The sequence below is a fragment of the Zalophus californianus genome, chromosome X (assembly GCF_009762305.2).
Source record: "Zalophus californianus isolate mZalCal1 chromosome X, mZalCal1.pri.v2, whole genome shotgun sequence".
Classification (NCBI taxonomy): domain Eukaryota; kingdom Metazoa; phylum Chordata; class Mammalia; order Carnivora; family Otariidae; genus Zalophus; species Zalophus californianus.
Window position 1 is genome coordinate 96,565,782 of NC_045612.1, and position 24,899 is coordinate 96,590,680.

Consider the following 24,899-nt stretch of genomic DNA (forward strand, 5'->3'; position numbering starts at 1 on the left):
AAAGACTACAATATACCACCTAGCTCTCGGCTCTCATAAACCCTTAATGGGACATGACTAAAGTCAATCCTGTCTGGAGGTCTGTCAGCTATGTCTTACTTATGGAATAAGCCTGCCCTAGGGAGGAAGCCTTAACCAGTCGCCTTTCTAGACTGACAGAGTACCTAGCTTTTAAAATTAGATTTTCCTCTCTAGGTAATGATATGGATACCAAAGGGAGGAAGAGTACTGACCTGCGTGATTTACTCCGAAGTGCACGCACACACACACACACACACACACACACACGGATTGATGGGTCAATCGAGGGATGGAAAGACGCATGAAATAAAATGTTAACTGTAGAACCTAGGTGGTGAGTACTTGGGTGTTCACTGTATAATTCTTTTAAGTTGTCTTCTGCATGTTTGAAAATCTTCATAATATAATGCTGGGGGAAAATGTGTTTTTCTTAGAAATAAGAAAAATGTTCATGGCCTTAGGTTTAAAAGTTGTTAAAGGACTTTTTTTCTCCCAACATGCATTTTCATAACAACCTTATGATGCTGCCAGAAGGTTTTATGGCTTCATCTATTTTATTGAAAGTTAACTTTGTACTCTCACCTGAGGCAACTATGGCAACAAGAATACATTTATAATTAAATAATAAAATGAAACTTGATGTAAGAAAGGAAATGCAAGAGCCTCTCTGATGAGTACAAAGTGGACATATTTTGTCACTACTGTCTTTGTTCATTCCTTCCTGGGAGGAAGAAGGTACACAGCAGTGTTTGTGTGTACGTAAGAGAAAGAGAGATAAGGTGGGAGAGACAGGTTTGTCTGGTACATTTTGTCCAATGGGGTCAAAGACACTTTTGATATAGTACATAAAAACAGGTTAAAAAGCCTGGGTCAATTTGTTCAACTGAAAATAATGAAGTACAGGCTGTGAGTTCAAGTCCAGCTAAACCAACTGAATTTTCTCTGAGAAAAACTCCAATCTAGGGGCGCCTGAGTGGCTCAGTCGTTGGGCGTCTGCCTTCAGCTTGGGTCATGATCCCAGAGTCCTGGGATCGAGCCTCACATCGGGCCCCCTGCTCAGCGGGAAGCCTGCTTCTCCCTCTCCCGCTCCCCCTGCTTGTGTTCCCTCTCTCGCTGTGTCTCTCTCTGTCAAATAAATAAAATCTAAAAAAAAAAAAGAAAGAAAGAAAGAAAGAAAAACGCCAATCTATAAGAACTATTTGAGGCCTAGCAACTTCACACAAGGACTACAAGACAAAATAAACTGACCATCATCTTAATTCTCAAATATGTGATGAATGCAGATGGACTTTGCCAGTGCTGTGGGAAATGCAAAGACAGCTGGGGTACACCTGCCTCATTCAGAGGTGCTCACAATCTAAATGGAAAAGAGTACGTATACATGAGAATAATAATGAACACAACTAATATTTACATAGCACTTTCGGTTTACAAAATATTTCTCAAAATATTTCTCATATAAGCCTACTGCAAGAATTTGAATCATAGCATTATTTGCAACAGGAAAATTCTGGGAATACTCTAAGGGTCCTAAAATAAAACAAGAATTAAATAAATCACAATATATACATTCAATGAAGTATTACCCAGTCCTTAAAACTGATGGTATAGACATACATCTACTAATATGTAAAAATGTCTACTATATTTGGTAAGTGAAAGGAGTAAATTATAATAGAATATACATAGAAAATTCCATTTTTTGTAAAAAAAAAAAGTCACATATATAAAAACATATAAATCACACATACACATAAACACTGGAGTGCTGGATTTGGCTCATACCGACTCAAGAGGCTGTTAAATTGGTAGGAATCATGTGAGCCAGTTGTTAAAAAACTGGTAGCTTGAAATAGGCCATGATGGGAATATTTACATCACAGAAACCAGCAAACTCTGCAATTCAGGGCTTTTCCCCCCAAGAGATAGTTTACCAGCTTACTGCTATAAAAATTTGAGTAAGGATATACAACAAAATGATAAATATTGTTCTTTTTAGGCAGTCAAATTAGTGTTTTTTAAATTTCTTAATTGTGTGTATCTGTTTTCTGCTCTTCTGTCCTTTCAACAACAAACATGTTTTACCTGAATTATAAAATCAAGCTTAGACTTTTTAAAGACTAAACAACCAAACACCAGCACATGCTAAGAGGTGAATGAATGAAAATAAAGGTTCAGAGGAGAAAGCCAGTCTCTCTCTCTTTTTTTTTTTAGAAAGCCAGTCTCTTGATGCTGAGGAGGGTGCTGTATTAAACAGGAACCATGTACTGAATTGTTGACAAATTGTTGACACTTCAAGGTCTACCAATCGGGATTATAGAAGGTTCCAGAATGGCTGACAGAGGTGGCCCTGAAGCCCAAGTGCACATCCTCGCAATCCACTGTTTTTCCCAATTAATACATTTATCTCAGCACAGAGTTTTACACATAGTAGGTGTTTAATAAATGTGTGTATGGTCCTAAGACTTCCCCTACTTGCCACTACTGGTTAAGAAAACTGGTAAGAAACAAACTACCATTCTTCTTGAAATTCTGCAAAACTCATCCAATTATTCCAAATGTGGGGTTTTTTTCTTTCTTTCTTTCTTTCTTTCTTTTTGCTGGAGAGATTGTCTGAATATAGCTGTAAGTTAAATATTTTCATCAAAATCGTTCAAGGCTATTTTTCAGTATCATGTAGACCAAGGGTTGGCAACCACTTTCTGTAAAGGATTTACAAAGAGTAAATATTTTAGGCTTTGCAGGTCACAGTCTGTATCCCAACTATTCAGTCCATCACTGCAGTGCAAAAGCAGCCATACATAATACATTAAATGAATGGGCATGGCTGTTTTCCAAATAAAACTTTATTGACAAAAACAGGTAGTGGGGGGATTTGGCCGGTGAGGCATAGTCTGCCAACCCACAATGTAGATAATCAGCAGGCCGATCCATTTTTTTTTTTTTACTTCACCCCATTTTCAAGCATCACAGTTGAAGGAGTTTATCCCATAGCTGAAACGATGCTTGTTGGTGTCTGCACAAATAACCTGTGGTATCAGAGACCCTTTAAAGCAGTTAACAAAAACATGTTTTCAAAAGAAACACTATGATTTCCTACATGCCATGTTATCTTCAGATGACACACATGCTCAATGAGGCTACCCAAGAACCAAACTGGTTACATAGAAAGCAGGATGTGACCTTTGAAAAGCTACTTGCCTCAATTTCTCAACTGTAACAAAAAAGAAAATGACAGGTCTCAGGGTTTTACAGTGGATGGAATTAAATACTGTACGTATAAGCACTTTGCAAACAAACAAAAAAAAGCTCTTAAATATAGGCTACTATTATTTTAAAGTCTTTTTTTTTAAAGATTTTATTTATTTGAGAGAGAGAGAGCACGAGAGGGAAGAGGGTCAGAGGGAGAAGCAGACTCCCTGCCAAGCAGGGAGCCCGATGCGGGACTCGATCCCGGGGCTCCAGGATCATGACCTGAGCCGAAGGCAGTCGCTTAACCAACTGAGCCTGGACCCAGGCGCCCTATTTTAAAGTCTTTTGAAAGCTTATTATACAAAGAAATACTCTCATGAATCATGTTGCAATGTTCTGTAAAAAAATTACTAGAACTTCTTAGCTTTCATTTTTATAAACCCAGATTTTCCTCATTATACCAGTAAATAAAAATGGAGGAAAATTCCTTGAACTTGAAACCCATTTATATTTATTCCTTCTCCCAATTTAAAAAATTAACATTATTGTAAAAGGATGATAAACAGATTTTGTTGTTGTTAGGTGTTTTTCCCCCTCTGGTTTTCTAGAATATCTATTATCATTCACAATAAGATCATCCTTAAAATAAAAAATAAATTCAAGATACTATTCAATGATCATATCATTCAGACCTAGGCTTAATAAGGAAACAACCACACAAACTGCAACTACAGTTTTAAATATAAGACTGATAAATGAAATACGGTGCTCTCCCAGTGCTTCCCTAAAGGAAAGAAGGAACGGGGCCTAGTTTTTAGTATTTAGCCCATAATTATTATAGTGTAATGCAGTGCAGTTTAACTGAGTGAACTCAAAAACAGCATCTCACCCAAAAAGAACATGAGTTTGGCTAGTTAGTACCCAACCAAAAATAAATTGAGCTAAATTTTCCAAAAACAATTTCAAAATATTAGTAAGTCAAATTAGTAAGGAGGGGAAAGAAACAGACCATGACTCTCTTTTGTTTGGGGGAAATAATTTTGATCTTAAGTAAAGCTGATGTCTTGGGAGTTAAAATAGAATCAAACTGCCAGCAGTAAAAACTTCCAATAAGATACTAAGTCCTGCGAATACACGTCAGCAAATTGCTTTTCTCTTAATCTGGAAGCTAAGAGGTTTGGACCCACGTTTTGTGTACCTCAGCTCTAAGATCATGGGTCCAATATCTCCTTGAAATACATCAGTTGCATTAGAATGGGAGAGTCCTTGCTGACAGAAGGGGGTGGTTTGTTGCTTTGTTTTTTAGGTCTTATTCTGTTTTTCCCCCAAGAAGGCAATGACCCATTCAGAATTTTCTGGAACTAGGTCTTTTTATGGAATTGAAACTTTTTATATAGCTGAGAGGTTATCTCTTCAAAGCATCAAACTTTTTAAAAATAGTTAAAATATTTTTACTATAAAAACTGAAAAATGTAGAGTAGCATATAATGAGGGGAAAAAATGATGCACTTTTTTGTATTTTCCAGGAGGCAATTAAAACCGCCCATAACTCCGTCATCCAGAAATTACCACTCTCTACAACTTGGTATATTTCCTTGAGCTCAGGTTTACATGTGCCACCTTATTTTTATACATATCACGTCACTAGCTTTGTCTTGGGTCACTCTTAATATTTAGAAAGATTTTAAATGGCAGTAATGATAGAGATCACTCACCTGGATAGCTATTTAGGTCGTTTGTTTAGATTTTGCCAAGATGACCAAACTTCCTTAATTTAAGATGGCGCTGCTGGTAAAACATACTCCACACTCTTCAGCTTTCTTTCAGAGTGTAGGGAACATAAACCAAACTCAATTTCTTTTTTCTTTTTTTTTTTTAACCAAACTCAATTTCTAAGAAGCTTTGTGAACATGGTCTGGGGTGTCCCTTTCCTTATCTATAAAATGGGAAAAGTGACATCTACTCCATGGTGAGGATTCAGCGTACTGAGGTATCTTAGCACCAACCAAACCATCTAGCACAAGCAGCACTGAGAAACACCAGTTCCCCTTGATCTGTCACTTCATTTAAACATCGTGAGCAATGAGTTTTCTTTTCACAGATAAGGTTAATAAATGATGAGTGCCTTGCCCAAAGTCAGATCACACTGATTTTACCGAGCGGGATTACAATCAGGATGCTGTGGCCTACTTGGTCAGAGAGGACTACCTCCTCACTAAATAGCACCAGTTTGCACGACTTTGAAATTCCTCTCTTTCTTTCTCTCTCTCCTTTTTTCCTCCCTAATTCTTCCCTTGCAACTCTCAGATGTCAGTAGCAAGGCCTTAGTACCGCTAGTGTACCTGTTTCTGTTCCTCTCTAGGATTCTGTGGCTTCTGGATGCTGGGAGACTTGTTCACCCAGTTTGTCCTGTGTGTGAACTGCAGGTCCGTAATCTGAGCGTCAGGTGGGATAGCTGTATTTAATGTGAAGTGCAAAGTTTTAGAATAGGGCTCTCTAAAATCTATCTTGCTACTGGACTTTTTTGGGTCTCTGTGTGTGTTGGGGCGGGGGAGATACTGCCTGGTAGGTGAAGATTCCTGGCTAGCTGAATCTTCTGGCAGCTGAGCTCTAGCCTTTCTATCTCTTCCAATTCATCTATCACCTGTGTCTAAATTCAGTATTATAAATTGCTTTCTAATACAGGTAAGAATCCTTTGTTTTGCTTTTCCTACAGGGTTGAAAGCTGTGGAAACAACACATTTTAAACTCTCTCCATGGTCCTTAGATAAGCCAGTCTACTTCATTACCGTGCATTCGACTTGCTTTGTGTTAATATAAATTAATTTCCAGAAATGTCACTGATGGTTTTTTTCTTAACGCACGAAAGTTTCTGTCTTCATGGCACACTGTGTTCCAGCTTCAGTCACTATGTTTGTAAGTCAGGCAGGGCAGGAAGGCATTTCTACAACCCTGTTTCCACACCAACAGAATGATGCGTAATTTCTAGAGCTCTGCATGAGAATTAAATAAATTAGTTATTTGTGAAGCGCTCAGAACAGTGCCGGCACACAGGAAACTCCGCGTTTGATAAATTAAAGAACCTGCACACGCTTTTGCTCTAAAGGCGATTCAGCCCACACACTTCTCAAGGGTTTGTCACGACACAAGCCAATCCTGCCAGAGCCCACCTGACCCCAGAGAAGGCTTGTATTTCATGAGGTCGAACTATGTGCACCTGCCATTTCTGTTGGTCAGGTTCAGCTGAGTGTTGGCAATTTCATATGCGAGAACCTAAGAGGGAAGGCGGTCCGCCCCGGCTTTATCCCCACTCTCCCCGGATTCTGTCGCATTCGCGTGACTGGAACGGTGGGGCCGACGCGCAGGGCCGGCCGGCCTGGGCCCGGCACCCAGGCCAGCCGCCGGCCCCTCCCGGAAAGCCGCCCCTCTCGGCCAGGGCAGAGGGGGAGGGGACCCGGGGGCCCGCACGCACCTGAAGAGCGGCCCGAGTTGCAGCAGGTGCAGCAGCAGCACGAGCGGGCGGTCGCGGCTGAAGTCGCGGTGCACGAAGAGGAGCGTGAGCTGCACGAGAGCGCAGGGCAGCAGCGAGAAAAGCAGCGTCAGCGCCTGCCACATGCCGTCCCCGCCCGAGCGGTAGGTGCTGCTCAGGTACAGCGCCGCCGTCGTCTCGGCCACGAACAGGAACACGGACGCCAGCACGGAGCCCGGGAATTTCATCTCCGCGCGTCAGCGGCGCGCACCGGCGGCAGACAGGGTGGCGGCGGCGGCTGCCCGGGGGGTGAGGGGGGCTCCCGGCATGCCCGGCCCCGACTGCTCTCGCGCCCTGCGCTACCCGCCGAGGGCACGGGGCCGGCCCAGAGGCCGGGGTGCTGGAGCGCGGCCTGGGGGCGACCTGCCGGGCCGGGCTGGGGCGGGGAGCGCGGCCCCGCCGACACGCCCACGCGCACCGGGCGCCGCCCGCGCGCCACCCTCTGCCCGCGGCGTCTCCGCGGCGACGGACCTCAGGCGGGCCGCGAACCTGCGTCCTGCGACTGCTCGCGCCGCAGCCCCAACGGCTGCGGCGGGCCCTGCTGGCCCCGCGCTCAGCCTCTGGGTCCTAGAGCCCTTGGCCCGCGCTCCCGTACACATCCCTTCGAAAAACTGCAACCAATGGGGCCCAGAATCCGGGGCTGGACGCCTTTCCATCCCAGGTCTCTATTTTGTGGGCCTAGGGAACGCCTAATTCCTCAAAGCACCAGCGTTTCCAGTCATTTAAAAATAACCAGACCACACAGATGTTTTTCAAAGTACAAGCGTAAAGTCCTGTATCCAGGATTTACTGTTTCAGTGGGCCAAGTAAGCACGCCCTTCAGCCTTCCAGATACAGTGGTCTAAAACGTTGCTTGCAGTGGTTAAAGAGCATCAGAGACAATCCTTAGGAGCCAAAGCCTTCTCTCCCAGAAAAACTGCCTACATAATGTATTCCTCTGTAACTAACCCGCACAGAGTAAAGACCAGGACCTAATAAGGAAACGGTTTTCTAGCCCAAGGCATACCTCTGCTTGCTAGTGTGTGCCAGCCCCAGAACTAACATAATTCCTCTTCACTCATTGAGCTTGTGACAACCTTGTGAACCTCAGGAGGGGCTCAGCCCACCCCCTTGTCCCTCAGAGTTTGAGCAAGTCACTAAATCTCCCTAAAACTCTGGTCCTAACCTGTTCCATAAGGGATTAGACCTTAATAATTACAAGGTCCCTTTCCCTGCTGAAATTAGGTGATTCCATCAATCGTAAGGCCTAGCTGTCATTTTTCTACTTAGGAAAATGATGTCAACACAAATAGAATATGAAGATTCAGAAGAAAGCAAGACAAAAATTGTAGAGGGAGAGAACATGAAGGGCTGTTTTTCTTCATTCTTGTGTGGCATGGGAAAATCTATTTACAAGGGTTAAGGGGAGGATTCAGCCAACAGCTGAGAGGTAGCAGGCCCATTCTCTGAAAGGATTACTAATATCTATTTATAGAACCCAGCAGGCCACCATGTCCTGGATCAAGATACACACACTGTCACAAACACAGAATAGGCAGCAACACTCCACAGAATATTTGGGTAATATTGTATTTGACACTGTATTAAGGTTTAAAGGAAAAATTAATTTGTAGCTTAGAATTATTAATTAGAGCACACTCAATATTTAGCCTTGGATTTTATTTTAAGGCAAAGAATTATCACAGGTTTCATATTATTAAGTAGACTGTACATAAATATGGGGAAAGATAAGCCAGAAATAACATTGCTTTTAACACTACAGAGTCCAGTTTATGGTGAATTATTTTCTACAGTACAAAACTAATACAGAAAACACATTTGGAAAGATCACAGTGTTTAGAACATCATAACAGCAGTTTTTAAAACAGTAAGGTGCATCTCTAAGCTTCTGACTCAATCTTGCTTCTAAAGAGATGTCATTATACCATGCAGTGACTGTGAGAAAAGCTCCCCCCCACATGAAGGGGAGGCAAGATCAACTGACTGTAGCACTTCCCCTCCAGGAACAACCAAGAGCAAAAGCTAAAATCTGATGAGCATTTGCAAGTTGATCCTTCTCAGTATGCACACCAGCTAACTTGCCCCAGTGACCGTGTCTTTATGTATTATCATCTACCATTTTGTCCTTGAAAATAATGTATACATTCAAGCCTATGATTGCTCTTTCCCTGTAATACCTAAATGGATTTTGACTAAAGACCAATTTAATGTCACGTATTGCATTATACTTTCTCCCTAGGACTGAAATACCCATTTTTTAAAATATGTACATAATAACAGACTTATAGAAAGTGGTTTTTTGGTATAATAATAATATGTAACATACCAGAATACTTGAGAATTTGGTTTCATTATAAAATACAGTACTACAACATTTTGTGATATAGTAAAATATCTGGCAGAATGTTCTGCTCTAAATTTAGACCTAACTGCTAACGATTCGTCTTTGAACGTGCCTCAAAGTACCCCTAAAGAAATATAATTAGCAAGAGGTCGTAGAACCTGTTTTTGGCAAAAAGGCATTTTTGAAGAAGCCTCTCATTTTGTGTGCAAGACTTTCAAAATTTTAGTTATAGGCAACAGATAACTGGTGTTGGATTTAATGTTAATGGAAATCAGGAGTTTAAGGTAATAACAACTAATCTCTATTTGGTGTATTTTTTAATAGTTTTATGTTAACTCTGCATTTGTGCTGAGGCAAGTGTATTGCAAAGAGTACAGTTTTATTAATATTAATTTATTGATCAGTTCTTCAAAATTTAATACTGCTTTAAATAATAGTATGTATTCAATCCTAGATACAATTAGGAATAAGCAGTTATATTCTATTGACAGATTATTCTTTTGTATCCCCTAAAATAATAAGTAATTGCACTAGTTTACTAGAGAATGTGAAATGTATCATTAGGAGGGTGAGCTTTTTTTCCTCCAATGATACAATCATATTACTGTAAGTATTGTCAATTGTGCAAAAAATCTTTTTGGTGAAGTAAATTCTATTCACTTGGTAAATGCTCACTCCAAAACTAGCATGTGGTGCTTGACTAGTCCCCAATATATGGCTTTGCAAAGTGTTTCCTTAATAATTGGATTCTACAAAATCCATTTTTAAAAATGTTTGTTAATTTAGTGCCTTTAAATCCATGAGATTAAAATTCAGACTGCCTTTCCAAGTAGAGCTCCCCCAGATGTTCATAGTTGGGGGAGCTGTTACCTTTTTAGAGAAGGGGCTGCCCGTCATTATCAGACAGATTCTAAAACCAAACTCTTGCATTTCAAATGTTCCACTCCTACTCCTGGAGAGTCTATATAAAACCAATGGTACACTTTGCATTTTCAAGAGCAAAGGGATTCTGCTGCTCGTCTTCAGAAGACATTTCTAATATTGAAATACTAAAGTCCTAAAAAACAGAGACAAAACTGATCATTAAGATCAATCTTCTTATTTGAATACATACACATTATAAGAGTTACTGCAGTCAACTTGGACCAAATTCAGCAAAGAAGTTGATAATCAGTAATTGCCACTTAAGCACACAGATAGCAAAACAAAACTTATGGGGGCAGCTTCAGAGGTCCCACTAAAACAAAGGCAAAAAGGTCATTTGCTGAAGATTGACAGCTGCTAAGTATAGTTTGTATCTTCTTTAAACTGATTGCTAACACGGCTACTTTACTCACTTTACAAAAACAGTACACATTAAAGCATGTAAATCAACACCACACACAAAATATAAAAAAGCAACAGCAGGGTGGCATTACTCTACTTAAGAGACTGTATTCTGTGTTTACACATATGCACATTCAGATGTTTCTCCCCTCGTCTTTCTAGAGTGCTCATAATTTCTGAAAGCATGAGAGGAAGGTGTGTATTTGGGTACTTTCTGAAGACCTACGTCCATGCGCAAGACATTAAAACAATCTGCTGGTTTCAATTTAGTAGGTGGCTCTAGAACAAGACAATGTATCTTGGCTCTCGGGTGATTCTGAATACAAAGAATAAGTAGAGATAGGTAGGCTCCAAGAAGAGTGGAGAAGGGGGGGAAGACACAAAATTTTTCTTATGTAGAGACACTTGTGGCAATTTTCAGAATTCTTGTCCCCAGAAGTGTAGTAAAGAATGACCTCAGGTCTCTGTGAGGACAAGATAATTAATAGGGATTAATAGTCTGGGACAGAACCATTGTTCTGATATCTTTAATGGGCCGGGGTGTGGGGAAGAGTATTAAAACTCCTCCATAGAAAAAACAATTTTATAAGTATACCATAAACATAGCATGCCAGACTAACCATGTTTTTATAGTTGGCAGCTGGGCAACAGCGACAATCAGGAGGTTGAACGTTACAGACACAAACAACTTTCTTTATCCAAGAGGGTCTTCTCCGAGTCTGTGGTATGTTAATACACCATAAAAAGCTCCAAAAGGGGGTAAAAGAACAGCACTTGCCTAACTTATTTAATCACAGAATCTATTTTTCCCCAGGGCAGCTCTTGGTATTAGTGTTCGGAATCTGGGGAAACACCACAGGACTCAAAGAACATGCAGTGTTTTGTCTCCATTTCCTCTCATAACAACAAACACATACATCAGCTGTGGGGAGACCACATCAGTACCGTGAAACAGCAGTATATGCCAGCCCTCCGCTGTTCAATACAGTAGCCAGCCCACATGTGGCTCGTGAGCACTTGAAATGTGGCTAGTCCCATGTGCGACGTGCAGTAAGTGTAAAATACACACCAGATTTTGAAGACCCGGGACAAAAAAAAAAAAAGGTAAAATATCTCATTAATAATTGTATACTGATTACATGTTGAGATGGGAATATTTGGGATACATTGAGTTAAATCAGATACATTATTCAAATTAATTTCCTCTTTTTGTTTAACGTGGCTACTAGAAAAATTTAAAATTGCATGTGACTCGCATTTGCGGCCTTATTTGTGAAACACATCTGTTATCTTCTGTAGCTGGCTACTAATGGCTCTAACCTGGCAGAAGTTTTAATGAAAATGAATGCTTAAGATAGACAACTAGAAGTGTAACTAGGGCCCTCATTAATTATGTACTCATTTATTAGAGGGCAGTTAACACACAGTGAAGACCCATTCATTCATCAGTGTATGCTTGCATATACCTATTCACCACTCAGATATATATCTAAGAGCTGTTGGGTTTTATATCATATGTGATACTGACTGACTCTCCCTAAGTTAGTCTTGCTCTCTCTCGCTTGCTCTCTCTCTCTCTCACACACACACACACACACACACACACACACACAGAATTTCCTACGGGGGAGGCGGGGGGGGGGGGCTGACTAGGAAAAAACCAAAGAGGAGACAAATAGGAAGGGCTTGCAAACCGTGTTTTCACAGTCCTCCACAGTCAAGCCTCGCCTCTTGCATCTTTTCTCCCTGTCTCGCTTCTTCTTCCTTGATACTGTATGCGGACGAGAAAGGCAAGAAAAGGAAGGCCAGCCTGCTCTTTTCACCATCTGACTCACTAACAAACCTCTCCAAAGAACAAAAATATGATTTGGTTTTCGTTTTAAATGATTTTTCAAATTCAGTTCAGAGGTGAAAGTAACAGGTTCACGAAGGCAAAAGAAGATGCAGGAATTTCTGCAGACAAGGGACTTTGCCATTTGTGGAAGAGTCTAGGTGGAAATGACAAGGTTCAATATTTGAAGGGAATTTTTAAAAAATGTTTCTTAACCCTAAAGGCACTCATCCATCAGGCCTCAATTCATTAGCACTTTCAATTAAAGAAACAGCGAGAGAGGGCACCCCCGGTATGACAGTTATGGTAATGCAGAAGACCCAGATACTTAATGTAGCATCAACTTTGGGATTTTTCACAGCAGTGCAAATAAAATGACGAGGTTTCTTTATGGAGGAGAGGCAGGACGGATGCAGCCGTCATTCTGTTCTCCGGCACAGCTGCACTCGGGGTGAGCTGTCCCGGACCTGTGGCCTGACTGCACAATGGGCCCAACTCCTGCGGCGGCTGACCTAGAGGTCAGCCCTTCTGGCCAGAGGGGAGTCCAGCCTTATTGAGCCTGGAGCTTTTAGCTACGAACTGACAAGGATGGAAGAGATAAGGAGAAATCCTGCCCTCCCAGGCAAAAGGAGGTCACATGATTAAGCACACACAGGAAAAAATAAACATCAGAATGTACTATTTAAAGACCAAAGGGAGGACAAGAAGTTGCTGAATCGTGGGGAGATGGGTGGGGGTGGCGGGGATTAGAGGTCCCAGGAAGCAATAAAACCCACAAGTAAGATGACTGGTTCTTAGCATTAAAAAGTGCCTCAGCAACTCACGCTGAGATGCTGAGCTCCAGCAAGCTTTCCCCACCCACCCCTTTGGTTGCCTTTTCATTTGCTTTCCTGGCCAAGTTTATGCCAAGATAACGTGGCCTTGGCGAATCTGAGGCTGGTCTATTAATTTGGGACAGTGTTGAATAAATAACCCAGATCCCCAAAAGAAGGCCTCATATGTAATTGAGAGTATGTTTCTATTGCTATATGTCACACAGTCCTGAGGCCTGAATTATACTGCGGACCAAACTCAACCAAAAATACTTTTATTTCCCAGGTCATTTTTGCTCTGCAGAGCTCGCCTACCAGCTCCTTTTCTTACATTACTGGCACTGTAATCCTTTGTTTCCAGCAAGCAAAATAAATATTTGCATTAAAAGGAGCTCCGAGCTAAACCAGCCTATTCTTATTTACTAAGCCCCAGTGAATCAGAACCTTCTGAGGCACGAATACTATGGTCAGGATTGGTTCTAGAATATAAAAAACATACACTTCATTTTTACCCACCAAGTGATCCGGACCCCAAGCACTGCATCCACATATGGAGATTCCATTTGGCTGACATGCGTATTTGAGGTCAAAACTTGAGCACAATTTTCTATGCACATAGTAGGTACTTGTTCCCTTTAAAATATATAAAGGACCTGTATATTACAAAACTCTCTTATATTCATTTTTTTAAAGATTTTATTTATTTATTCATGAGAGACAGAGAAGGAGAGAGAGGGAGAGAGAGAGAGAGAGAGAGAGAGAGAGAGAGAAGCAGAGGAAGCAGGCTTATATTCATTTTTATCAGTGGCAACCTCATGACAATCCTGTGAGGGGCAGAGGGCTCTTTGCATTACTAATGTTTGTCCTTTTATTCATGTGTTTCCTTAGCATGGTTATAAATCACAAGCTTACATTAGTTGCATTGAAATTATTGAAATTTGTTCTGTACAGGAATTGAAACAATTTGAGTACTACCTTGATTAAAATCTTAGTGTGTCAAAGAAAGTTAAAGTTATATAGTGCCATGGAAGAGTTCCAAATTAACACAGACCAACAAAATGACTGTTTCTCAAATTATCAGAAAGTAAATACTATTGTCTTAATAGTGTCGTCAGTTGCCTAAAGAATCACAGGGGTGTATATGCTGAAAAACCTTTTCGTCAAACCTCAGTTATTACGTTAGGAATGGAGCAAAAAAGTAGAAACTGATGACTGAAATGTGATTGGGCACAATATATGATATTTGGGGGTATGTGTGGAAGAGAAGGTCCGTAATTGTGTTAATGAAGCAAATTCACAGAGTTGTAATATTCTCCAAAACTTCCCATTCTTAAAGTATACGGCAGTCTCCCCATTGTGGAGAGATTCTTTCAATCTATCCTCAAATATTTCCACTGTTACCTTCAGGGTTTATAGCTATTCATGCCACATAGAGTAACTAATATTAAAATTACACTAGTGGTGGTGAAAATGCCCCTGTCACCTTCACGAGGCAACCTGCCTAAGCACTTATTCAGAAAAGGATGTTACTGCTTAGAATGGAACAAGTTGGTTAATTAAATAAGAAGTGACAGGCCATGCTTTCTACCGCAACACTTAAGGGTCTTTTCCTCCTTCTTGGGAAAACAAGATAGAAGAGGATCTTCCAAAAGCTACAATTCTACTCTTTCAGGAAAATGGAAACTTTCAACATGTTTAAGTGCTAAACAAGCTTACCCTTGTTTCTAATTTACCAACGTGTCAATTCATAAAGACACACTCAGACATGGCCTTTGCTTGGATTTGACACACAAAAGTGTTGCCTTTTCAGAAGAGTCAGCACAATGTCATGGTTACCCTGCTAGACCTTAAAAGGGTGGGCGAGCATAAATGAGTCCAGTTGTTCTGAAGTTCCTAGAAGTGAAACTGATATGTTGAACTAGATTATCGCTTCTTAGGGCGTTAGGTTTCAGGTTTCAAGAATTAATGGTGAAAGGATTGGCAAACAGAAACAGAAGGTACCTTCCAGGGGTACTTTGGTTCACTGCTGTATCCCCAGATTCTAGTCTGGAGTACTGAATAAATATACTTGTGAAGCGAAACCCTGGATTTGAATCTTCATTCTGCCCCTTCCTTGCTGTGAGACTTTGGATCAATTACCTAAATCATCTTGAAAGGTTGATGGATGATGACAAAAGCATGTATTCCATAAAGCCCTGTATACTGGATGCTTATTACTTTCAGCCTATAGAGGCCAAAGAAAATGAAATTGAAACCAGATGCTGAAAAGCAGGTACCACTATCATTTCAAAAGGAGACTGCTCCATAGAAGGCATTTCACTTTAAGGCTTTCAGAGAGGGCCTAGACTATTCATGAAAGAACTTCCAGAACCCAACTTTGAGAGTCAACCGAAGCTGTTATTTATGTGGTGTTGCTCTAACCTGAGTATTTTCAAAATGAACAATTGAAGCCAATTTCATATATTTATATCTGAGGATATGAAAATGAAACAATAAATGAAAAAGGTGCAAGTTTTTCAAAACCATTTGGTCCTAACTTGTTCTGATGAGTGCAAACATAAAGTCATAAAATATACAAAGGTAGTTTTTACCTTTCTTCGGCCACAGATCCTTTAAGAATCTTATGAATGCTAGAGAACCTCTTCCCAGGAAAATAAGTGTGCACACGTGTGCACACACACACACAGCACATGGCACACACACATACATGCCAACAGACAGACAGACAGACACACACACACACATATTTTGAGACAACAGAGTATTCCCAACTCCTCCCAGTTTATCTATAAATCAAGAAGTTAGGAATTACTGAACTTAATAAGTGTTTGGGTTTACATGGAGATAGATGTAGAATATACATATATATTTTTACATCTATCACATATATGCAAATATTTAATGACTATTTGAATAATTCTTTAATCTTGTACGGCACGCAAGTCCCTCCTTACTCCGATATATGAAATCACTAGTGACCAAATTCTAGGAAACGGGTAAGCTCGCATTCTGACCTGACAGATGTTCCTACCATGTTCTGCAAAACCCCATTTACCTGAAGTAGTTTTTACAACTTCTATGTGTATATAGCAGGGTAGAATTTAATATAACAACTTGGCTCCGTGGGTATTGTAGACAGTTTCTAGTGGAGCCTGTGTCTTGGAGACTAAGGTGATCAGCCAAGGAGTTCACTCATCTCTTAATCTAACAGCATAAACTTTAGCAATGTTCTTTTCACGATCGCTAGCTAGGTCCCATTCTCAGCTGGGGTCTGCCTGTCCCAGGAAACACAGTATTCCATCAAAGGCAGAAATGACATACCTTTGTAGTGGCTACCCTGATCTTTGAGATGAGTGATTTTTACCACGAGTGTATTTTACAGTTCAGCTAATAGCTTCATAGGGATTACATAAGCATTTTATATTAATTAACAATAGACACAGCTCACGCTTCAAATTGAGAAAAACACTTGACAGCAACACTTGCTACAGTATTTGCTAGCCTATGAATTTTACTATTCCAATTGAGCTTTAAGAAAGAAAAAGGAACCAGGAAAAGAGATATAAGGCCTAAAGAAACTTTGAACAGGACTTAAACTAAGTTAAGATATGTTTAGGGGCGCCTGGGGTTGTGAGTTTGAGCCCCACGTTGGGCATAGAGATTACTTAAAAATGAAATCTTTAAAAAAAAAAAGGTTATGATATGTTTCCTTTAAAGTGCCCAGATTAATGATTAACAATAGAGATTCATATGCAAATTTATCCACTCAGTAAAAACGATAAATTTCAATAAGTAAAGGCCTAAGACAACCAAGAGTTTCCTTTTTTTGTCCTTCAGCAACCTGACATTTCATTCCTCCTAGCAATTTTCAGCTGGGCAATTACTTTAGTTTTTGATTGTGTTTATTTCTGAATTTAGGGGTGGAGGGCACTCACAAATGGCCAAATTCTCTTTCCAGTTGCAAAGGTACTGGCATTTTATCTACATAGTCCACATTTCAGTTTTGTTTTCTATGCCATAACTGAAAAATGGCTCATTTCTCTTTCCTTTTTCCTCTGATCTCTGCTTTCACATCTATTCCCTGAAATTTTAAGTCTCTGTGGTTTTTAGAAGAGTTGTGGGGTCTTAATTCTGCAGGTTCTCAAGCTGTTCTCCGTCAAGTCTGGTATCATGTTGCCTTCACCTGCCTTCTCCCATCCTTCCTTCTGGCGGCAATGTTAAGGCTCATGGTTGTGATAACCATTGAATGTGGCTTATGTGGAAACTGCCTCGGGTAGGCTCGGGAAATCTCAGGGACCTTCTACAGGGCCACAGTGGGAGATGGAGCCTTCTAGACAAAGACGCTGAAGAGAGGGAACTCGGCCTGATTGGGTTGCAGCAGATCGATCAGAAAGCACACCGTCCCAGAGAAGCCTTCATACAAGCTGTATATACTTTCAAGGACCCGAGAGCCGGCCTTGAATTCCTCCGTAAATAAAAACTCAGCAAACCTAAGAGAAGAAAAGAACATGTGAACACGGGAGTGTTCCCATATTATTGGCCTTCCGTTGCTTCTTCCTCCTCTCTGCTAAGTTAAAGTTCTAGCACCATTTTCTTTGCAGAACTATATAATATTCTACGAAAACCTTTTTCTCTGTTTAAAAAAAAAGAAAAGAGGATCTGTTATATAATTGTGTATGTTTCACAACAAATTGTGTTGACAAGCAAATTCAACTATTGTCAGAGTTTGCAAAGCAAAGCAGTTTGGTATTTTCTGTGGATTTCATTCCTTCTGTCATCCAATAATTAAAAGAGACAGATAAATAACCATATTTTTATTTATCTGGAATAGAAGCAAGCTGAGGTATGACTGTTCCTTTAAAAGAGTAAATATGCTGTGATTCTGCAGGCATATCATTTCTGAGCTAGGTTTCATTTATATGTGACAGAGAGCAGAGACTGTGAAAATAAATGGGCAAGATTTTATACAACCTGTGCTTTGGGCAAACAAAGGAATAAGATGAATGGGAAAAGGCAAGCAACATTTTATAATCATGACATCAAAGAGCAAACTCAGCTCCAAGATAGATTATTTTTAGGACATCTGCCTTAAAAATAAATCACTAGCCTCTAGATTCTCGATGAAAGATCTTTTTTCTTCTACCTGTATTTGCCACAAATCCTATTCAAATTGTTGATAATGAGTAACACTGTAGTAGTTTACAGCTTTGAAAGTGCTGTGATCTGTGTTATCTCTTTTCGGACCTGCTGACACAATCACCAATTCAGAGGAACTCACAGGTTGGTAAGGCCTGAGAGCTGATACTGTCATAAATTTAGATTATTGCTACTGTGTGTGTGTGGGGGGGGGAGTCCTACAAAGAGTAATTACTTATTTGATCTTTTTAGGGCTCTTGGAATTATCAACAGCAGCTTAAAATAAGTCAGCAGGAAACATACTGCAATTCTGTTTGGTACAATTTTTCTATCCACTGTTTTCCTGAATATGCAACAATTTTTAAATGGAGTTAAAAATTTTAAACAGTATAATGATGATGCCTCTTAAAGAGTTAATTCAAAATTTGTCATTATGCAATGAAACTTCAAAGTATAGCTCCAAGGAGTCATAAGCTTTACAGTGCCACGGATCATTTCACAGTTTGGACTCCTCCCAGAGAAAAAAGTCTTCAAATACAGAAAATAAAATACACAGGATTCCCAAGGAAATTAATTATATGAAGGCACAGTTAGCAAAAGTTGTAAAACCCAATTTGTGAAATAATAATATATGGATTCCTTATTAACACATTAAAGAACAAGATCTAGTAGTGGGTCTAATAACTGCTGACATTTCTAAGTAGTTATGAGAGTCAAATATATTTCATAATATCTGCAACAAGAGCAATACGACATGAGAATATCTATGACTTCTACTGGTGAGAGTCACAGCTACTGCTAATTCTCCTGTGGCTTATTATCTACAGTCAGAATTGAAGGTAATGCTCCATTTCAGTTTGAGATATAATACTTTTCTCAAGTAAATTCACAAGCCCTAGATTAAGAAGCTCTGGTAGAGCAGAAAGAGGAAGGGCTTTGGAGTTGAGATCCCGAATTCTGATAATTTCATGTTATATGAACTTTGGCAAATTTCTTAATCTGACATTAAAACGGTGAAGTTGCAGAGTTGTGTAATATTACCTGTAAAGATTAAAGATACCATATGTTAGGCTCTGAGCATATGGCAAGCATTTGATAAATGGTAAATATCGTTTTTCACATAAACATAGTGGAATGTATATAAAACAGAGACTACCATTCTATCATACTTGAAAAGAAACCCATAGTTAATTTTGTTCTTTCTCCTCCTGACCTTTTTCCCCCACAAGCTTTGATTTATTTAGCACATTATTTAAATTATAGTCTGTATAATATTAATATCCTACATTTTATTTAAAAGTAATATGATAAACATTTTTTGTGCTTCTCAAAATAATTTCTAAATGATATATAGCATTTTATAAGAGTACCAGCAATGTATGAGAGTAGCAGTTTCATTGTGCTCTGACCGGTATAGTTATCACATTCAAGTGAAAATGACCAATTGAATTTGAATTAAAAAATCAATAAATAAATAAAGTGGAAATAACTGCTCCCCAAATCTACCCAGTGATGCAAATTTCAAGCGAACAAATTTATTTTTCTAAAAAATTCTGTCAAAATAGAAGTCAGAATGGTAATTCTAGAACTAAAATGAATTACAGACACCGAGAACATTACATATCAAAACATACGGATTATGACAAGAATTGAACTGGAAAATTCATCCATCTGAGAATTTTATTACTGTTATTGTCAGAAAGATGTAAGGTATTCTAATGAAATATTTTTTTAACTGTAGAAAATAACAAAGGAGAGGAATACTAGAAAATCAAAAGAAAGGCAGAAAGTTTCTATGAATTAAGAAGCAAAAGAAACACAAAAAGAATCAATAAACAAAACTAAAAGCCAGTTCCTTGAAAGGATGAATGACATAGACAAAATGTTGGTTTCTGACCAAAAAGGAAAAGCATTAGGAATGCAAAAAGGCATATAATCGCAGACATGGGAAATTTAAAATATCATGGAACTATACTGTTAAAGCTTTATATCAAACATTTGAAAATCCATATGAACTAAATGTTTTTATAGAAACATATTCACTACCAAAATTATTTCAAGAAGAGGTAGAAACCCTGAATAATTAAATAATGATAGAAGAAACTGAAACCATTATCAACTATTTTTCTGCAACTATAAATTTCAACCAGTGACTAAGTAATGTTTATTACAAGAAGGTACATATTGTCTGACATTACTGTTTTAGGAACTGCCAAAATTAGGGAAGTTTCCCCAGTTTGGGCCATAGAATATTTAACCTTGAATTATAATGAAGTGGAAATTTCAGTACACTAAAGCAATTAAATGCAATGCCCCCCCCCCATATATTCAGATATGACCTGCACATTTTCAGGCTCTACCTGGAAGTGAGAAATGGAACCTGTCTGAAGGGCCCTGGACCCCAGAACCTCATACTAAGAGACTCTGTAATCTAGGACTGGTCGGCCAGAAAAATAGAGGGGTTGTTCTGGCCCTTTTGACTAGGCTTTCTAGGGCCTGACAATCTCTGATGAAACCAGTCCCAAAGGTGATATCACATTAGTCTAGACAGAATCCAAAAGGACTTCCTTTTTCTATGTTTGGGAAATAAAAGGTCAGGCTGCAACCAAACAGATTAGGGAGCCATGAATCAAAATATGTTAACAATTCCTGAACAATGAAGCTCCAAATGGAGGACTGACATATGTTAATATTTTTCCTTCAGTGTCTACCAGCAAATGTCATAAAAGGTATTTTATATGTTGTTGTTGTTTTTTTACACTGAATATTAGCTAAGTTGGCTTGGGAAGACCTTTCTGCGAAAATGACTTTAGAGTGAAGGTCTGAATGAAGTCAGGGGCCTAGGAGATATATGTAGAAAGTGAGTATTACAGGTGGGGTGGGGGGAAACAAAACAGTGAGGTAGGTTGCACCTGGCACCTTCAAAGAACCAAAAGGAAGCCACTGTGGTAGAAAGAACTAGGTGGAAAAGAGCAGATGATGATCTCACAGAGGTAATGGGAGGCAAGATCCTGTAGCACCTTTTGTGCAAAGGACAGACTTTGGCTTTTCCTGAGTCATATGGGAAGCCACTGGATTTTCCTGAACAGAGGAGTGTCATGACCGGACATGATATACATCATAAGAAGCAAATTTCAAAGGTCAGGGTGAAACATAGAAGCATTCCTAATAAAATCATCATTACTATTGCTCGTGTTAATGAACATTTTTATGGAGATTCTGACCCATGCAACGGGGGAGGAGGGGGAGAATACAAATGAGGAAGGAAGTAACAAAATTATAATTATTTGCAAATATGTCTGTCTAAAACCCAATGGACTCTAATGAAAATCTAATAGAAACAGCAATGGAGTTCAGAAAGGTGGCCAGATATATCATTACACCTATCAAAACTAAGATGTTTATAAGATACAATGCAGATTTATATGAAAGAAGTGCATCTTGGATTGCTAAGCTGCAATAATATGCACTTTTTATTTTTTTTAAATATTTTTATTTATTTATTTGACAGAGAGAGAGACCGCAAAAGAGGGAACACAAGCAGGGGGAGTGGGAGAGGGAGAAGCAGGCCTCCCACCGAGCAGGGAGCCTGATGCGGGGCTGGATCCCAGACCCTGGGATCATGACCTGAGCCGAAGGCAGACGCTTAACGACTGGCCACCCAGGCGCCCATATGCACGTTTTAAAAAGCTTTCGTAAATACCAGTAATAAATGACCTGAAAATACAGTGCAGGGAAAGATTCTACTCACAAACCTGGAAACATAAAATACCAAGGAATAAAATTAACTAGAAACATGCAAGACCTTTTTCATAAGATCAAAACCCTACCAAATGACATTTCTAAAAACTTAAATAAAAGGAAAACATACCACGTTCCTGGACAGAAAAACAATATTCTAAAGATTTTAATTCTCACTAAAGTAACCTATAAATTTATTGGAATTCCAATCAAATTGCCACAGAATATTTTTTTAATCTGAAAATTGATTCTAAAATACAGTTGGAAGAATAAATGAGAAAATGAATAATAAAATATGGCAAGTCCAGAAACAAACATTTATATAAATTGTTTATGATAAATTTGACATTTCAAATCTTTGGGGTAATTGGTCAATAGATATTACTGGAATGTTTCAGTTTTTTTCAATAAAAAACAGAAAGATACCCAGATAACACCATTAAAAAAAGTAAGTTCTCGATTAGTTAAAGATTTGAAAGTTAAGATGAACTTTTAAATGGGTGGGAGAAATGGGTGAAGGAGGTAAAAAATTTATTTTTTAAAAGTTAAAATCACAAAGGTACTAAAAGTGAATGTAAACTGATATTTTTGTAATCTTTGAGCAGGAAAGGTCTTTTTAAGTATAACACAAAATCCAGAAATCTTGAAAGTTTAACAAGAAAAATACTTCAAATTTTGGTCTGGCAAAAGACCACAAGCTAAGTTGAAAGAGAAGTGGCAAAGTAGGAGAATATTTACAGCATATATCATAACAAAGAGTTACAATCCTCAAGAGAAGCATCACAAGAGGATAAAAATGGGCAAACGATAAAGACAGGCTAGAAATACCCAGGGGTCTAATGACTTCAATTCTTAAAATTTCTGTGACAAGAAATGCTTGCACAGGTGCACAGAAATGTATGTACTGGATATCTGGGACAATTTTGCTTGTTATTTGTAAAGATCACACAGGTACCAAGTGTCCATTACTTAAAGACTGATGAAGTTAATCATGGTACATCTATAATGAATAACTCTACCGTCATTTAAACAATGAGATAGATCTATACAAACTGAAATGAAGGATGTCCCTTAAAAATTGTCCATTTAAAATTATAAGCTGTATGGAGCGCCTAGGTGGCTCAGTCGTGAAGTGTCTGCCTTCGGCTCAGGTCATGATCCCGGGGTCCTGGGATCGAGGCCCGCATCGGGCTCCCCGCTCCGCGGGAGGCCTGCTTCTCCCTCTCCCACTCCCCCTGCTTGTGTTCCCTCTCTCGCTGTCTCTCTCTGTCAAATAAATAAAATCTTAAAAAAAAAATTACAAGCTGTAAATGGCATGTATAGTACTATTATATATACATAATAGTAGGATCTTATTAATATATATTACACAGTCATATATACATAGATATATAAATATGCATTTATGTATAGAGAAATGTCTGGAGTGATAGAACTCTAATTTTTAGTAATAATAACAGTGAACACTTACATTGCAGTTATTATGTGTCAGACACTGTTCTAAATGATAAATGAGGACGCTATGCTAAGTGAAATAAGCCAGTTACAAAAAACAAATACTGTATGGTAACACTCATATGAGGTATCTACAACAGCCAAACTCGTAGATGCCAAGAATAGAATGGTGGTAGCCAGGCACCGGGGACAGAGGGGAAAATGGAAAGTTGTTGCTCAGTGGGTATAAAGTTTCAGCTCTGCAAGGTGAATGAGTTCTAGAGATCTGCTGTACCACACTCCCTACAGCTAACATTTAAAAATATGTTCAGAGGGGGGGTGCCTGGGTGGCACAGTCAGTTAAGTGTTGGACTCTTGGTTTCAGCTCAGGTCATGATCTCGGGGTTGTAGGATTGAGCCCCTCATGGGGCTCCACACTCAGTGCAGAGTGTGCTTGAGATTCTCTCTCCCTCTCCCTCTGCCCCTCCTGCTCGTGCTGTCTCTCTCTCTCTCTTTAAAGAAAATATGTTAAGAGGACAGATGTCATCTGAAATGTTCTTACCACAATTAAAAAATAATCTCAAATATACATACCCTTTGGCCCAGCAATTCCACTTCTAGGGCTTTATCTTTCAGATATACCCACACATGTGCAAAAAATACATATATATAAGGTTATTCATGATAGCATTATTTGTAATGCAAAATATTGGAAATAATGCCCATATCCCTCTACATGGGACCTAGTAACTAAACTCTGGTTCATTCATGCAATGTAATACCATGCAACAGTAAAAATGAAGAGTTGCTTATGTACTGATTTAGGGTGATTGCTAAGAAAGCAAGGTGCTACCACTTGTATAAAACAAAGAGGGATGAAACTTTATATACACAGTATATCTCTGAGAAGATAACTAAGAAACTTGGTAACACTGTTACCTGGAAAGAGAAGCAAATTGCTAGAGTGCACAGTTGATGTGATGCATCTCTTTTTTCACTTTTCAAACTACGTGACTCTATTACCTATTCAGAACATGAATTTGATTAATGTTTAGAAAAAAAAAATACACGCAAAGATCAGCTGACCTTTGGGCTCGGTAGATGTATTTCGAGTTTCCAGTGAGGCGGTAGAGCAGCAGGAAGACATAAGCACTGCCGGCAACACCATGGCAAATCCCCGGCCCCTTCTTTAGCAGGCCCTTCTGCCACGTAAGTTCCCCACACCGGATACACGTGTCCAGGTACTGTGGTTTTTTGGAAACCAGATAAGCTTTGGCAAACAGATAGGCAATTCCTGTGAAAACATCAAAGACATCAGAGGTGACTTTGGGGCTTTATGCTATTGAGCAGAACTTCTCCAACTGTAAAAGGCTCACACATCACTGGTGTAGAACACCCATTCTAATCTGGTAGGTCTGAGGTAAGGCCTGAGATTCGGCATTTCTACCAAGTGACCTTCTGGGAACCACGTTCTGAGGAGCAGTGCTATAGAATCTTCTAGTCTTATTTTACCTGTGAGATTTAGTTGTTTGA

General features: G+C 39.3%; 2 protein-coding genes across 5 annotated transcripts in view; both read right to left on the minus strand.

Annotated features, from left to right (window-relative positions):
- Window positions 1–7,136, minus strand: part of XK (X-linked Kx blood group) — a 44,325-nt gene extending 37,189 nt beyond the window's left edge. For 2 of the 3 annotated variants that reach the window (XM_027607457.2, XM_027607455.2), the window contains exon 1: window positions 6,686–7,136. In XM_027607457.2, the coding sequence (XP_027463258.1) occupies window positions 6,686–6,930 (245 nt within the window). In that variant the 5' untranslated portion in view covers window positions 6,931–7,136. The remainder of the gene's footprint in view (window positions 1–6,685) is intronic. The other variant, XM_027607458.2, reaches the window with a different exon arrangement.
- Window positions 7,137–8,357: 1,221 nt separating this feature from the next.
- Window positions 8,358–24,899, minus strand: part of LANCL3 (LanC like 3) — a 100,269-nt gene continuing 83,727 nt past the window's right edge. The window contains exons 4-5 of one of the 2 annotated variants that reach the window (XM_027607462.2): window positions 24,453–24,660; window positions 8,358–10,876 (exon numbers count right to left, since the gene is read on the minus strand). In XM_027607462.2, coding sequence (XP_027463263.1) covers window positions 10,804–10,876; window positions 24,453–24,660 — 281 coding nt within the window. In that variant the 3' untranslated portion in view covers window positions 8,358–10,803. Of the gene's footprint in view, window positions 10,877–16,462; window positions 17,546–24,452; window positions 24,661–24,899 lie in introns of those variants that run through there. The other variant, XM_027607461.2, reaches the window with a different exon arrangement.